This window comes from Rhynchophorus ferrugineus, unplaced genomic scaffold (genome assembly GCF_030347505.1).
Source record: "Rhynchophorus ferrugineus isolate W39M unplaced genomic scaffold, kcgeb_rfMv2 rfM3, whole genome shotgun sequence".
NCBI classification, from domain to species: Eukaryota; Metazoa; Arthropoda; class Insecta; order Coleoptera; family Curculionidae; genus Rhynchophorus; species Rhynchophorus ferrugineus.
In genome coordinates, this window is record NW_027472582.1 from 67,870,680 (window position 1) to 67,888,110 (window position 17,431).

The 17,431-nt window shown below is 31.0% G+C and overlaps 2 protein-coding genes across 24 annotated transcripts in view; both read left to right on the forward strand.

The window, feature by feature from the left end:
* The window catches only part of LOC143192746 (ATP-binding cassette sub-family G member 1), a 52,407-nt gene extending 41,329 nt beyond the window's left edge, over positions 1-11,078 (forward strand). For 11 of the 12 annotated variants that reach the window (XM_076398288.1, XM_076398286.1, XM_076398290.1 and 8 more), the window contains exons 2-11: positions 2,392-2,509; positions 3,979-4,174; positions 4,780-4,925; positions 5,631-5,869; positions 5,929-6,018; positions 8,348-8,496; positions 8,550-8,718; positions 9,539-9,639; positions 9,738-9,893; positions 10,269-11,078. In XM_076398288.1, the coding sequence (XP_076254403.1) occupies positions 2,392-2,509; positions 3,979-4,174; positions 4,780-4,925; positions 5,631-5,869; positions 5,929-6,018; positions 8,348-8,496; positions 8,550-8,718; positions 9,539-9,639; positions 9,738-9,893; positions 10,269-10,616 (1,712 nt within the window). In that variant the 3' untranslated portion in view covers positions 10,617-11,078. Of the gene's footprint in view, positions 1-2,391; positions 2,510-3,978; positions 4,175-4,779; positions 4,926-5,630; positions 5,870-5,928; positions 6,019-8,347; positions 8,497-8,549; positions 8,719-9,538; positions 9,640-9,737; positions 9,894-10,087; positions 10,236-10,268 lie in introns of those variants that run through there. The other variant, XM_076398297.1, reaches the window with a different exon arrangement.
* A 2,603-nt stretch (positions 11,079-13,681) lies between these two features.
* Positions 13,682-17,431, forward strand: part of Rab3-GEF (Rab3 GDP-GTP exchange factor) — a 95,090-nt gene continuing 91,340 nt past the window's right edge. For all 12 annotated transcript variants that reach the window (XM_076398270.1, XM_076398273.1, XM_076398274.1 and 9 more), the window contains exon 1: positions 13,682-13,787. The gene's annotated coding sequence lies outside the window, so the exon portion shown is untranslated. The remainder of the gene's footprint in view (positions 13,788-17,431) is intronic.

Sequence of the window (17,431 nt, forward strand, 5' to 3'; positions counted from 1 at the left end):
ACTTTATAATATATATAGTCTATTCTTCTACATGCGTCATCAAGTTGTTTAATTTATTGCCTGCCGCCAGTTGTAAATTCGTTTTAGAATAAGTCAATATTTTCCTTCTCATTTATACTGGCTAAAAAGAGACACAAGGCTGTCTGATTAGTTCGAGCACGTAACATTTTGATTAACGCGACATTTTGATGTCCCAAATTTAAATAAAGTATGTACAAAATAACTTTGAACAGGCTTCATATAATGTACAAGTTATGTGGTTTGGTTCGCTTCAATCTTCTGATATTCTGGTCCAGTAGTTTTATTGCTTCCACATTGCTGTGACAGTAATATTTTTTCATTTCTTACAGCAGAATCTTGTATAACTTCATATCTCCTTCATAGGTTACAATATATTCGCTGGTTAAATAGCGAAAAGCATTGGTAATTAATTGAAGACATTTGTTTTGGCTGCGTTGGATTCCTAGTTGGTTTGTTGTTTTAGTACAACTCATGGGTTGTTATTTACACCCCATAGGTCCAAATTGGCTTTATGATTCACTGATAAACCAATCTTTTTGATTTTAGGTCAAGTTCAGAGTACCTTCCGACTGACTAACCAGTACAGTTGCTTGAGTTTGACTCTAATCTGCTCTGCTTTTTGTCTAACATGATATTCCCAATTTAACCCAAATCATCGAGATGTATTCCGTGGTATTATGGTATTCCTGATTATGCTTCAGGAATCGGGCATCTCGAGACTGATAACCAATACAACATTTTTGTGCTGCATAAGCCTGATAAATCAGTTTCTTTGATCGTAGGTCTAGTAGGGAGTTTCTTCTGACTAATCAGTACAGTTGTTTAAATTTGAGTCTGATCTACCCAGCGTTTGAGTTTTGTGTTCTAACGTGATGTTATTTATATTTAAGGCACAAATATTAATGTATTCGATAGTCTGAGTTGACTAATATATAATGGTTACTGTATTCTGTTTGAAAGGATACGGAAATAAACTCAAAAATTAAACGTTTTTGTATTAGCCGCTTTCTGAAGACATTTTCAATCAAAATGTTACTCTTTGAGAAAAATAGAGAGAATAATATACTAGGTTGTGCAACTCATACAACATACAAATCATTTGGTCATAGAAATGCAAATTTATGGCCTGAAATGAATTTTTAAAAATATTACATTATACGATACAATTTTTCCGAATTACACTACAGCTGTTTCAGCCAGTCTGTCTGTTATCTCTGATTTTGAAAGACTACCGGAAAAGCTTCGAGAACTATTATTTAATTTTTGACGAAAATTGATACTCACGCCAAAGAGAGTTTCACCAAATCAGGGGAAGCAAAGTTTGGCGAATAGAATGGACGTTGCACAAATTCGAACTTCAAATCATTGATTGTCGAGTGGGTTTTTGAGGAAGTCTGAAAAAGTGCATTCTTTTGATGCAAACTATTTATCTTTTGTGGTTTCCATTAATTTTAATACCTATGTGTTCAAAAAGTTTACAAAAATAAGCCGAGCTTATTATTTTACTAGCTTGAAGGCCAAACCATTTTTTTTATTATTTAATTATTACATTGTTACTAGTCGTTTCCGAATAACCTAAAATTTGTCTTTATGATAACTAGGAGGACCCATCGGCCCTATCTCAGTCTCTGATGAAATAATGTTTATACATATCACTGCTGTATATTTTATTATATGCACCTCACTAGACAACACTACACAAGATCAGATGGTTTGATTCTTTTAAGTCTGTGTCCTGTTCTGCTGGTATCCAAAATCTGCAATACTTCAATATTCTCATGAGAATGGAGTCTTTCCTCATGCCCCCTTGCAATTCTCTTAATTTCTTGACTGACTGTGGGTATCTGAAGGTCTCAATGTAGGTAATCAGTCCTATACTATTTGGGTGCGCCCACAATACTTCTCAGAACTTTGTTCTGAAAAGAAGGCCAAACCATGACCAACATTTCTTTTGCAATCCAAGCTCTCCAGATTTCTACACTATTAACTCTCTCCAGGTTTTTAATTGTTTCCTGATTCAGCTGATTATTTTATTTCCATTAATATATAGTATAGTCGGTCAGTTTATACAAAAATAACGATCTTTCCAATATTTTTAATAGGTTTTACTGTTTGCCAATGTAGCATCAATTGTGGAAGAAACAACAACATACCTTATAACTCAATCTCTTCTCAAGCTTGAAACATTCAAGAATCTACTGGTATATGGTTGTTGTTATTTTAATTAAATATTAACAATGCTTATTTTAATTTTGTATTTTGAACTTACATATTTTTACTCTTAAGTAGTTTTAAGGTGTTTTTCTATAACTAATAATTATTAACTAATAATTATTATTAGCAACGTGTTCATCAAGGTTTTTGTTGCAGCGTACAAGAAAGTTATTAAAGGAGTATGTGGCCGTTTTAAATCTGGAGAATTGACAGCCATCATGGGACCATCAGGGGCTGGCAAAACATCACTCTTGAATATATTAACAGGGTATCAGTAAGTAATTTAATAACCAAATTTATATATATGTTACGCGAAATAAAATTGAACGTCCTAATAGCTTTTTGAATAAATTGAAATATAATAGATTTTCTTATAGGTCTTATTCTTATAGTAAATGATTATCAGGATTATCCATAATAAATTTGATTTTTTGTTTCGTGTCGGTTTATTTTTATTAATGTAACAGGTTAATCGAAAAATCCCCGGCCTACCATAGTAAAACACTTTTTTTTTCTAAATTAGTTCTTTTATCCAACATAATTCCCTTCAAGGGTGATACACTGATTATAGCGACCCTCCAACTTTTCGATACCATTTGTGTAGTACGATTTGTCTTTTGCTTCAAAATAGGCCTCAGTTCGGCGATCATCTCTTCATTCGACGAAAATTTCTTCTTAGCGAGCATTCTTTTTAGATCCGAGAATAGGAAATAGCCGCTTTTGCAATCCGTTTCATTGTTTTGTGACACGACGCGTTGTCTTGGTGAAGCAGCACTTTACTTTTCTTCAAATGCGTTTGTTTTTCAGCGATTACGTCCTTCAAACTGCCCAATAACGCTATGTAATAGTCGCTGTTGATGGTCCTTCCTTTTTCAAGGGAGTGAACGAAAATTATTCCATGCGCATCCCAAAATACAGACGCCATAACCTTGCCAGCCGACTGTTGCATTTTCCCACGCTTTGGAGCGGGTTCATCGTGTGCAGTCCACTCGGATGACTGTCGATTAGACTTCGGAGTGAAGTGATGGAGCCGTGTTTCATCCATTGTCACATACCGATGCAAAAACTTGGGTTTCTTACGCTTGATCATCTTCAAACATTGCTCCGAATCATCAACTCGTCGTTGTTTTTGGTCAAAAGTGAGCTCGCGCGGCACCCACTTTGCACAGTGCTTTCTCATACCCAAATATTCGTGAATGATATGATGTACGCGTTCAGTTGATATCTTTAAACTGTGTGGTCAATTTCAATTTACTGTTATTCAAAATCATTTTGTTGATTTTTTAAATGTTTTCGTCGGTAATAACCTCTTTTGGGCGTCCACTGCGTTCACCGTCTTCGGTGCTCATTTCACCACGTCTAAACATGCTAAGTTATCAATCCTTGATGGTTGATTTTCGTGGGGCAGTGCCCGGAAACTTGGCATTAAGCCAAGTTTTTTCTCAACTGTATTTTTCCCTTCAAGACGCAATAGTTTATTAAGAGGCAAAATTCTTTTTATTAATTTTTTCCACAATAACAAAAGTTGCTTCACTCAAAGTGCTATATTTCACAAACTAATGATCGAACAGCTGTCAAATTTATAGAGGCATATTTTCAGGGTTAGGGCTATCTAAAGAACATATGGATTTACGTGTCAGGCCGGGGACTTTTCCATTGACCTGTTACTATGCTTTATATATTAATGGTGTCTTAAACTCTTCAGTACGTGTTATTATAGGAATCAACATTATTTTTTTCTAGAAAATCAGGTGTTCAGGGTATAATCAAATGTACCAATGAAAGAAAACGGAAAAAAGATCCTGTTCAGTATAAAAATTATTCCTGCTATATACTCCAGGACGACCATTTATTAGATTATTTTACGGTATCCGAAATAATGTATTCCACAACGAAGCTGAAAATTGATGGGCTGTCACACGAGGAAAGGGAAATCTTGGTAAGTTATCACATAAAATTGAGTTGTTTTCGCTTACACAATACGAAATTTATTCTTTACAACATTTTATTTGTTTCAAAGAAAACTTAACAATTATATTTATCATATATTAACAATCTTAGAAGAAATATTGTTAATATATTAGATATTGTTAATACTCAATGGAGTAAAAAAATATTTAATTGAACAATCTTATATAGGAGGATTTCCTAGGAAACAATTAAATTGGATGGCGGGTTTTTTGAAAAAATATCTGGCAGTGATTTATGGTAACAATGGAGATTTTATTATTGATAAATCTGATTAACGTTCAAAAAAAAGCCCAACATCATATACATTTCATATTATTTTTGACCTTTGGTATTCAAGAAAAAGTATATATTGATGATCAAGGTATTTCATTCATGATTACCTCTATATTTTCATTCAAATATACAAGAAGAAGAATACTTGAATTCGACAGTAGTTAATGTAAATATTAGCAAAAAATTGGCTGGCAATATATATCGTGCCAAAAGGATGATTTGCGAGAATTAATGACATTTTTTCTTAAATTTTCTAGAATCTATATAATGTTAAGAAATATATAAATCTCTTATTTTAAGATAGACGACATATTATCAACATTGGGTTTAATAAATCAAAAGAACACTCAATGTGGACGGTTATCGGGTGGGCAGAAGAAACGTTTGTCGATAGCCCTGGAGCTCATTGATGATCCACCAATAATGTTCTTGGATGAGCCTACAACGTAAGTTTTACATTGGTATAATATTATTGGAACTAGAGTAACTAGCATTAAATTTGTTAGAATAACTTTAACAGAAGATTTAAGGTGATATTTTCAAAATTATTATTTGTTTACACGTATTTTTATCAGCGATATCTATCGGTGAAATTTCACGATATTAATAAACAACCTAACCTAACATAATTGTTAAATTTGATGGATTGACATTTCTCTGCACATTCAAACATTTCAAAATACTAGTGTTTCATTTCCTATTATTAAGTCATTTAGTGTATCGTGGATTGACTGAAATTGCATTTTCTAAATTCATTACTTTCGTTTTTGTTGACGAAATTTGCTACCGAAGCCCATAAAACATATTTAGAAATTTGTGTTTATGCTTCTCTATTATGTCCCAATTGTCGGCACTTAGATGTGGTGATTTTGATGTGAATAATAACAAACAGTCTGAAGCACTAAAAAAGGTCGAAGACAAAGAATTGCAATACGTATTGGATGAAAATCTAGCCCAAACTCTCAAAGCACTTTCTCAAACTTAATAGTTTATGAAACAACATATTTGACAAAGGATATATTATAGTTATTAATTTTTTATCCAAATAAAATTTGATAAAATAGACGCTTTATAACATGTACTTTTCCGGACTTGTTTTGGTTTTTTAAACTCTTATGTAATAATTTCTAAAATTGATGAATTTATTGTAGGGGTTTAGACAGTAGCTCCTCAAGGCAATGCCTGGACATGTTGAAATCCTTAGCCGAAAAGGGTCGGACTATTGTTTGTACTATTCACCAACCTAGTGCTCCTCTATATATGATGTTTGATCATATTTACGCAATGGCGGATGGAAGATGTATCTATCAAGGTAGACCAGAAGACACGGTTTCGTTTTTAGCATCCCAAGGATTCTTATGTCCACAATATCACAATCCCGCTGATTTTTGTAAGATTTATTTAAAAAATCCTTAAATAGTAAGTGTTAAGAATTTCTGGTTGTTTTAGTAATGGAAGTAGCAACTGGTGAATATGGAGAGTCTATTGAAATGCTATCATCTGCTGTAACAGAGAACAATAGTGTTTATATAAGTCGAGGTATAAAATTTATAGTGATGATAATATATATGATGATATATATATATATATATATATATATATATATATATATATTACTTAAAAAACAATACTGTTTTATATTATACATAATTTACTGAATATATTTTTACATTTTTGGATTATTTGATAATATACTTCTACCCAATATTATTACATATTTGTACAAATGTGTTAAATATATACAGTGGGTGGCTCAATTATTGGGGAAAATACTGAGATTATTTAATTTTCTAGTTTAATTGGATTTCATTAAGAAATAATTGGGTAAGAGTCTTATATATTTTTTATTTATATTTGTAATCAATTGGGATCATAAAAAATACAACAAATGTTCCAAACAGTTTTATAATCTTTGTTTTAGTAATTTTAATACAATTAAAAATAACAGAATTAATTAGAGTTTATTAATTTATTAACAATTAGAGTTTCTATGCATCGGGGCATGCTTTCAATACATGTTTTCGCATCTTTCTGGACATTGGAGTGCAGTGTTGCTTCTGTTCATTCTCTGATAAGAATTTCAATTAACTGTTGTTTGGTGGTAATCACTTCTTTTGAAATCGTTCGTTTCGTGAGTTCCCTTATGTTTTCTATGGAATTCATATCTGGTAAACTCGCTAACTAAGACAAAACACTTCTGGCTTTATGGCACGGTGCCAAATCATCCATAAAATGTAGTTATCATCGTCAGGGAACCATTCGTTGATCTCAGGTAGTTTCTAGTAATCGCTTGTATTCGTCTTGATTCATTTTCCGTTCTACAATGTATAGTCTCATGCCTTTAGCTGAGATAACAGACCACGCCATGACATTAACTGGATGTTTAAACCTCTCTACAAAGAAATCGGCATAGAATTGCTCATCAGGGCGTCGCCTTATAAAGGAACTTTTGTTAACCAAAATTAGGAATGTGAAATTCCTGAAAAACACACTTGTAAATTAATAAAATAGATAATTGAAAATCGTTATTGACCAATTGTACTGTTCAAAAAAGTTATACATCCTCCAGTATGGACTCCAGTATGGAAAAGTCATATTTCGATGTTGTGTCTAGCCCATTGGAGTCGTTTCTTTTTAATGCTTTCGGTTAGGTGTCGTTTTTGGAAGACCTCCGTCCTATTAGATTCTTTCAACCAATTGTCTCCGCATTGTCCTCTCCGAAACATTTATTCCCTCGTCGTTTATTGTCAATACTATTTGCCTCAATCTTATCAATTTTAACTTTAATTCGAATGATGACAGACTTTGAAACCCCAGCAATAGCTGCTATCTTTCTCTGGGAATGTGCTGGGAGCAGTATCAACGTTTGTATCTCTCTACGTGTTCGTTTTTTGTTTGGAAACCTGTCCAAAGCCTTACACATCCTGAAGATTTGAAAATTTGAGATAACCAATGATTTTTGATTAGTTTAGACACAAAAGTCAGTTAAAAGTAATGAAATTGTAATGTATAGGCAATACAACAACAATACTGCAATGACTGAATGAGAAGAAACGTTACACAATTGGCAAATGACCCGTCTATGCTGTGTTGCCACTTCACACAAACATTAATAATGACATCAGTATCTATTTAAGATAAAATAACCCTTAAAAACATCATTTATTTAAGCAAATATAATAAATTATAAATTGCATAATATGAATACTGTCCCTAATAATTTGTTCGCCTGTATATGCATTTGTTTGATATTTTAGAATCTAGTTTTTATCAAGTACGCTTTATCTAGACTGGAACTACAGCTTAACGTGGGCTGCGAATCATGATTATCAGCATTGAGCCTACCGATTAGCGAGTGACCAACTTAGAGATCATCCCAGAAGACATCCGGTCTTGCTAAACCTGGTTACTGGCGTGATTGGGTTGATTTTCTTTGTCGGATTTTGCACTTTTGCCTTATGAACAATCACAATTATAAATAATTATTGTCTTGTCGCCTTAGTATTGGTTGACAAGTAGACACTCTTCCCTAACACTGGTTTAGGCTTGATGATTATGATGATGTCAATCTGTAGGCTTAATGTTGAACTGCACGGTCCAGATCACTTTAGGTACAGTTCAGGTAAAATACGATTGGTAAAGAGGAGGCTTTAAAACATGAATTAAAAAGAACCTTAAATATGTAATTACAATATAGATATAATAATTTTGTTCTTCAGTGTACCTTAGATGAATTATAATTTTGGTAAATTAAAATATGATTATCATCATTTTTAACAACCTGTTTGTTAATAAATTATTAAATGATCATGTTAGCTCATTAAAAAATGATGTTTTTTTTCATATTTTAATTAAATTTATGTTTCAGATGAAGATAAAGCAAGAACTACAGAATCTATTGCGGCTATAGAACCAGCGATTGTTGATGTTGACTTCAGTCCGAACAAGCCGCCATCAGAATGGAAGCGCTTTAGAATATTATTAAATAAACAACTAATATATGTTTATAGAGACTGGGTAAGAGATCCTCCACCAAAATGTTAATATTATTACTGTTGAATTATTTTTAGACAATGGCAAGGTTAAAGTTCCTTCTTCATTTTCTAGTAGGGTTATTTTTAGGGGCAACTTACCAAAAAAGCGGCTACGACGCTTCTAGGACAATAACAAATGTGTCTTTTTTTCTTGTTAGTGTCGTGTATTTGAGTTATACTTCTCTTATGCCTGCAGTTCTAAGATGTAAGTATCTATAGAGTTTAAGATTATATTAAATTTCATAATATAAGGGAAAATATAAATATGGTACATTAATTTTGAAGGTTTTCGTAAAAGTATTGTCCATCGCTTGGTACTAATTTTTTTCTGTTTTTCTGTTGAACTAAATTTCATACCGAAAGCATAATGATGAAATTCAGTTTATAAATAAAAGTCCTTTCGATTGGAACAGGTGGTAACCTGGTAAAATGCTATATATGGTAAAATGATGAATATAGCTGAGGTAGGGATCTCTATATAATTTTATTATATAGGCCTTCACGAACTTTGAAACAGATCTCAAATAAGTTATTACAGAAAATTCCTATATATATATATATATATATATATATATATATATATATATATATATATATATATATATATATATATATATATATATATATGTAAAATATATATATATATATATATATGATAAAAACAAAAACTCTAAATATACAATTTACATGATATTTCAGCTTTTATACTTAATTGTATATATATATATATATATATATATATACATATATATATATATATATATATATATATATATATATATATATATATATACAATTAAGTATAAAAGCTGAAATATCATGTAAATTGTATATTTAGAGTTTTTGTTTTTGTTTTGTTCTTCGCTTTTGGTTAACGGGGCTTTGATAAAAGTAAATCTTATAACCTTCAAAATTAATTCATTTAATTCACAGCGGGAGCATCATCTGAAATTATTATAGCTATTAATTATATTATATTCATACGTTATATATCATAATTGCTTATATTTCCATTTTATTTATAGTTCCATTAGAAATAGCAATTTTGAAGAAGGAACATTTTAATAGATGGTATAAATTGAGAACATATTATGCCTCATTCTTAGCAGCAGATACACCCTTACAAGTAATTTTCTATATATAATTTTACAGTATATCATTTACAAAATTATATAATGCTAACTTTTCATACAGGATATTGTTAAATAGATTGGATTGTTTTAGATTATATTTACGTTAGCCTATACAGTAGGTTCATATCTAATAAGTTCACAACCTTTGGAGTTGTATAGATTTGCTATGGTGTTCTTTATCCAATCTATGGCAGCATTAATTTCGTCTGGAATGGGAACCGTATTTGGCACTTTAGTAAATCCTGTGGTAAGTACATTTGAATATTTAATAAAACAGGTTAATTGAATAGTTCGGCTACCATAGTAAAACACATTTTTTTGGCAAAATTTGCTTTTTTCATTCAACATAGTTCTATTCTAAGGTGATACACTGACTCAAAATGCTATAATTCACAAAATAATGGTCCGACAGCGGTCAAATTTATACGCGCGTCTTTTCAGGTTAGGGCTAACTAAAAAACATATGGATTTAATTCTAGTAGCGCCATCTATGGGTCAGGCCGGGTACATATCAATTTACCTGTTAGGGCTAGAATAAACTTGTAACTAAATGTCGTTTATTTACTAAAAGTTGTGTTAAATCATATTCGTATGCTTATGATGGACATTAAATATTTTTCAGAATGGGACATTCTTAAGCGCCGTATTGACAGCTGTCAATGTCTGCCTTGCCGGTTTCCTGTGCACGTACCCTCACATGAATAAAATCATGTACTTCGTTTCAAACTTCCTCTACATGAGCTTTTGCTTGGAGAGCATTATCCAAGCAATTTATGGGTACAACAGAGAAAACTTAATTTGCCCAGAAGAAGAAACTTATTGTATGTACAAGAGTCCCAAAGAGTTATTACGAGAAGTAGGCATGGAGAATGTATCGTATTGGGTGGATGTTGGGTGGTTGATGTTGAATTTACTATTGTTTAGAGCATTGGGATTTCTGGCTTTAAAGTATAAGTTAAGAAATGCGTGAGAAAAGGGAAGATACTCGTAGCTAATGAAAATCTGCTGTAGTATGCAGCTTAAACTTGCCAATAATTAGTTCTATATTAATCAATAATTTGGTGTATAGATTATCAAAACTAATTTATATTATCAAATAGATCTTATTATAAAAATTGTGTATAGTATCTATAAAATAGGTGTAGATTAGATTGTGTTGGCTCAAGTCTGTTTTTTAATTATAGTTATATAATTGTGATTATACGTATACTACTTAATTTTGGTTGAATGGCTATTTATTTTGTGTGTTATAAAGTTTAAATATGTTTTATACAAATGTATAATTTTATTCTATATTTACCATAAAGCATTTGTATATTTTCTATATGTATATTAGATTCTACATTATGTCACAGTAAACCAATGATGAAATTAAATAAATTATCCATTAAGTGGTTGTATAGTTATAAGATATAATAAAGTTTATAATCTATTTATTTAGCTATTATTTGAACATACGTTATAAAAATTTTCCGTCACCATTTTATCAAAAAACGTTTCAAACGAGCTGCAGTGTTTCTTCATTGAATAAGTATCGCTATATGGTTTTTTTTTCACGAAACTGAAACCGTTGTATTTTTACACATAGTCTTCATCACTATCCAAATTTCATTGTGAAGGTTATGTAAGTAGGCAAAACTGCAGATATTCTTTCGCAAGTAATTCAAAATTGAGACGTCGAATATTGTTAGATACTTTGAGAGTAATTCGTGTGCTTTACGTTTTTCGTTAGAACATTATGTAGGAATTGATTGAATACTTTTGGAGGGCATGTCATACAAAGAAACAATAATATCCCGTCAAATTATGAACATTTTAATATATAAATACTTTTACACAATTACTTTTGTTTTAATTATAAACCTTGGAATTTTGAGCTTTCTTAATAGACACGCTGTATTTCCAGCTATTCATCAATATACTTTAATCATTAAAAACGATATTGTGGATTTTGTTGATAATTTAGGGAGTAGTAATTTCAACTAGAGGCATATAGTTCTTCGTTAACGACGTTAACGTTATAGTAATATTGGGAAATTTTAATATACTACAAATAAAAAGCTAAATGTTATACCACAAAGATCTTTGTAGTTAAATTGACTCATTTGTCCTGATGTTGAGTTGTGCAGTAGCACATTATATTGCAATAGCTCAAAATCTCAGATCCACATTAATCAGAAGTTGGAAGCCTCGACATCGACGTATAGAAGAAGTTATTGTTCATGATAGGTCCTATGCTCATGGTTATAGGTAATAGTGTCCCTTTCTACGTCTATGGAGATCCTTATTTTTGAAGTATCACGGAGCATTAGCTGTACTTTGATGTCGTATAACAATGTTTATGGGGCGCATGAATTATGTTAAATTTTTTTTGGATGCACTATCCTGAGCACTCTCATTTACTTAATTTGTAAACAGTTGCAAAGAGAGGTTTAAATATACTGGGAACTATATTCAACTCTGCTTGGACCTCTTTCAGTGCTTTTTTAGTTAACTTTAATCATTTTTCCATACTTGTTTTTCGTTTTACTAAAAAGTAAAGTTTTCTGACTCCATCAATGGATACAACTGACGTTTTTTTGGTATTTTAGACAGCGTTGTGAACTTGTGACGAGTTTCCCAAACTGCGAGAAATGTCATGTTGATTGGGGATTAGCGCTAATGGGTGAAAATGAAGAGAGCTTTACAGCTCATTGTAAATATAATATCGATTACCAATTCACTGTGGTATATTTATAATTTATATCTTATTTATTTTTACTGCTAATGAATTTCATTACATTGTTTCTGTCAGAAATATCCCTTCTTTACAAATTAAAATTGGAGATAGCTACAGTCTATCCAATAAAACGTGAACTCACGTCATCTAAATTTATGACGCCAAAACGACGCTATGTTGTCAGGTTTAACATCGAGTTTTAGTTAATTTTAGCTTTGATATATAACAAAATTTTAATATAAATAAAATAATGGAAAGAAAATTTTATCAAATATAGTTTATTTTAACGTTATAGAACGTCTAAAGCATCATAACATCAATAAGCATTATAGCTAAAAGGTTCTTGAATCTTGACTGAATCTAGAATCTCTTAACTGTTATGGGTATATTTTGATGTTCGCTGTAGATGCATCGTAATTTATTGCGGAAGATCCTCCCTCGGGTTCTTGGCGGTGGCTGAGAAAGTTGTTTCAAGAAATCCTTTCCTGCATCCTGATTTGTTTAATTTATCGGGGTGTTTATATATGAATTATCAAAATATTCCAGCTAGACCTTCTCACGCAGACGAAATACATGCGCGTACGACCTTGGGCCAGTTACAGTTTTATGGTCATGCTCACACTAAGGGATGTTCCACCAGATCCAACTAAAATTTAGGTAAAGAAATTATTCTTTTAATTAGCCTAGTGTATTTATGGTTTTTGTAATATATATTTCAGGAGAGAAATATGGATAAAAGACAGAACAGGGCAGGACATTTTTTATTTTAATTAATGTTTTATATCAAAAACATTTCTGATATTATATTCAAAATGTTGTGACAAGTTTTAGTAATGTATCATTTTTAAATCAGTTGTTTTACTCTATTATGGAAACAATATGATTATTCGATCATTAGCGATAACTAGTTTTCTTAGATACAGATAAATATAATTACGTCGCAACACTAAGGAAATATTACATCACGTATGTTCGATTATTATAGCAGTTGAAAAACTACATCTCCTAATAAATTTAACAATATTAAAGTAAATATGTTACTCGGAATTTATTTTATTAATTGGTCGTTTTTTAAGCGTTCCTCGTTTTGAACTTTTAATTGAAAACGCCGAATATTTTCACCCCATAATATGTAAGTTATCTAAAATTTACTAGATCAGTATCCTTCTTTCCGATATTTTCCCATCCATTATCGCGTTTTCCCTTTTTTTCACCCAAACGACACAAAGCTATCGGCGCATGACGACCAACATAACTGCAGGCCAATATCAGCCCGTAAATGGCGCTTGCGTCGCGCCATGTTAGAAAAGCCTTGAGTGGAAACTCGCTGGTGGTTTAGGGTCAGAACGACATGTCAGCTTTTCCCGGCCAGAGGCTGGTGTAAACGTGAAAAATATGTGCCTGATATGAGTGTCCTTGAAGGTAAGACATGCCAATCTAATTTTCATTTTCCATTGGTGTTTATTGTGTTCCCTTTTCCGTAACTGTTGTTTTTATTTCTTTTTATGGGATATAGAGTTATGCGTATATAAACGTTGGGAGCTCTATTTATGGCTTCGCTTAATTTTACTTGTGATATCATACCGCCGGAAGTTTAGTTCATAATGCCTGGAACCATAGAGTTTAATTCTGTTTAAATCAATAGCAAATAAATTAGTTTTTATTATTTTTAATTTATTTTTATTTACTTAAATCTGAGTGATATTATATTTGGGATATATAACCTAATTAAAACATCGATATCATTTGTATTTTTTATAACAAAATAACTTGTTTAACAATATATAACTTCTTAATAATAGTTTCTGTGAAATAATTTTTTTAACTCACTGTACTTGCAACATGTGTTTATGATATATGCGATAATATACTTCCAGATCTTATAGTTTCATTCTTTTGTTGTTGTGGCCATTTGTAAAAGTTTTTTTTAAAAATATATAAGCAAGAATCATAAAGGCATAAATATGTATATATAAACGTAGTTTAAAGTAAGTGAAGTTTTGTGTATTTATATCTTCAATCAACGAGTAGTTCTTGCTGCCACTTGTTTTTAATTTTATACCAGGATTATAAACTTAGTTACAATATTTTTTAGATCAAAGCATTACTATCAGTAATCGTGACCATCATTATTTCTCAAGGAATTGTTCATTGTTAGTTTTTATCATCTTTTTTATAAAATTTGAATGTCATGCCGGAAGATTACCACATCCTTTCAGGACTCATAAAAGGGAACTTCATGAGAACGTTTCAAAAAAACACAGCCATACTATACGGCATATATGATACAACGAAATCAGGGATACTTAATGCCTGTTAATACAAATATTGCTCTATTGCAATATATGTCTCTTGATCTTATTTTTGGATATATAATGACAAAAATCACTAGTTTTGGTTAATTTGTGCCTCTAATTCTCAATATTAAAACATTTGTTTCATTACAAAATATAGCAACCAATGTTTTTCCTAAATTTAGAGTAGAATTAAATGACCAGTCGTATTGCAGGGCAACAGAATAGTTGGTGTATTCTTTGTTGAAAAAAAAAATATGGCAAAAATATGTTGTTTACTCAAACGACAAATAGGAAGACGCAATGCCTAATAACAGAGGTTTGACCTTAATATAGGTACAGAAGTGTTCCATGAGATGTAACTATTTAATACCTCGTAAATATCTGGAAATAAATTGTCAGTCTATAAAAGCAATTGGCAGGCTTTATAGGTTTCTTTTAAAATATTCCTTTAAGGAACTTGGATATGCTTAATATATTGATATTGTATTAGCATGATATACTGAATCGATAGTATGATTATTTTAGATAGTTTTTGTGATATTAAGCGTTGGAATTAATTTGTAGCGTTTAAAATGAGGTTGGAAAGGCGGAATTGTGCATATTCATTACCATCGGACAAGAGTATAGACGTCCATGTTGAATTTAACCTACGCTTTTTTTTCTGTGCTTAATTTTATTCTATTAGATTGATTTCTTATCACCGACGACAATTTTCTCTCCTTTAAGTGGAATCATAAATCAAAAAACTCATATCAATGTGTCTTGACTTCATTTGACAAAGCAGGCAACCTCTTTTGTTCGTTATTATTCGCAAGCTATTAGGTATTTATCTACTCTTGGTCAGGGTAGTAAAGCTTTATTCATTTAGATCATGTTTCAAGTATCTAATACAATAGCCATTAAATTTTTCCATCTGTAGGGTTAGTTCAATATTATTATTACTTACTTATTGTTGTCTAACTTATTGTTTAACAAAATAAAATGTGCTGACATTGATGTTTATTGACAGATTTTTTTGGGGAATATATATGTTGTTGGGGAGAATAATTGAAGTGTTTCATTTAATCGGCTTATCGGGTCGATTTACTTATCTTATACTAGGACTAAAGAGATCGGTTAACAGTTGGTGATCAACTGCTCTTGACTACTTTTACATGAGATGTGACATATTCAAAAAGAGGGAAAATACACCGTTGAACCAGAGCGCTTTCATCGCTTGTCAGGTAAAAAGGAAGAATTTTCCGTGGCGTATTGTTATTAGTAGTGAATTTTCAATTTTCGCACAGGATCTGCTATGCCAATTTAAAGCTGGAAAAGTTATGGGTTAGCTGAGTAGAAGAAGCCGTTAGAATAGCGGAATATTCATAATCATAATCATAGTCATCGGTAAAGTGTAGTATTTTACCAACTGCTAAAATCGAATGAAACTGTTAGTGTTGATCTTTACGGATACCAATTAAACAATTCGAATAAGGTATAGTTACATGCGTATGTAGTAAGGTATGGTTAGTGCGAAAGGTGATCAAAGATTGGATCGCTACCAAACCATGGATTTGCTAAAGGAGTCATGCTGCTAAAGATATAGGAAAAATTTTCTTCTCCCAAGCTCGTTCTTTAATGTAACTGAAAGATATAAACAAATTCATTAAAATGGATAAATGATGATTTCTTATGGTACTAAATACAAGTTATATATAAGAATTTATATTATTTCTGTAGATTTGCTCGAATATTGGTATTTCTAACAAAATACAAAATGAAAATCAATAAAAAGTCACAGAAAATACTTATTTCAACATTTTCTCATTATTATTCAAAGTATACGACGTTTTTCTTCTAGCTGTAGTAAACACAAAGAAGGAAACACTCCAAGAAAACAATATTCAGTCAGAAACGTGTTTTTACATGAAAATCCCTCTGATAAAAAGGCTTTCCACGAACTTTAAGATAACATTTACCATTTCTTGTTTTAATAATTCCTTTGGGTGCAATATTTTGATAAAACACACGATATATTTATCGAACGCGTAATTATATAGTTTCGGTATATAAAAACAAGCTGTAAATAATGCCGTACCTATTTATATTAATATTATCTCAAATATACGTGGAAAAATAAATATTTCCGGGAAAAGATTTATCTCCGTCAATATATCACGGTTATTCTTTTATATCAGGTTTTGCGCTTTCCCTATTTTTCAACGTTCGTTTTTTTTATTCCATTTCCAATAATGTTCGAAGCTTAGAAACTAGCTGGTGAAACTTTTTTCTTTGCTACATATAAAAGTTTAATTCCCTGAGGATATACACTATAATAGCAAGTTACTTTAATGTATTTATCTAACTGGTAAGTTGCAAGACAACTCGGTTGTTCTGGGATTAATCACATAATAAAAAAGAGATATGTTATTTATTATTTCTAAATTGACTATTAATGCAGTTAATAATAGTGCTATAGTTCTCTAGTCTGATTAGCTTTCACAGTATTTTTCACCATAAAAAATAACATTTCATTAATACACGGATTTTCTTTTTTTTCTGATTTTTTTATCGTTGGTCTAGTAAAATCACTGGAAGTTAATAACTAGAATTACCTGAAGATATTGCTATGTAAGTTTAATACAATATGGATATTATATGGACCTGTCAACAATGGTTCCATATATATATATATATATATATATATATATATATATATATATATATATATATATATATATATATATATATATCAGATTAAATCTTAATAAGAACAGAAGTATTTAGAAG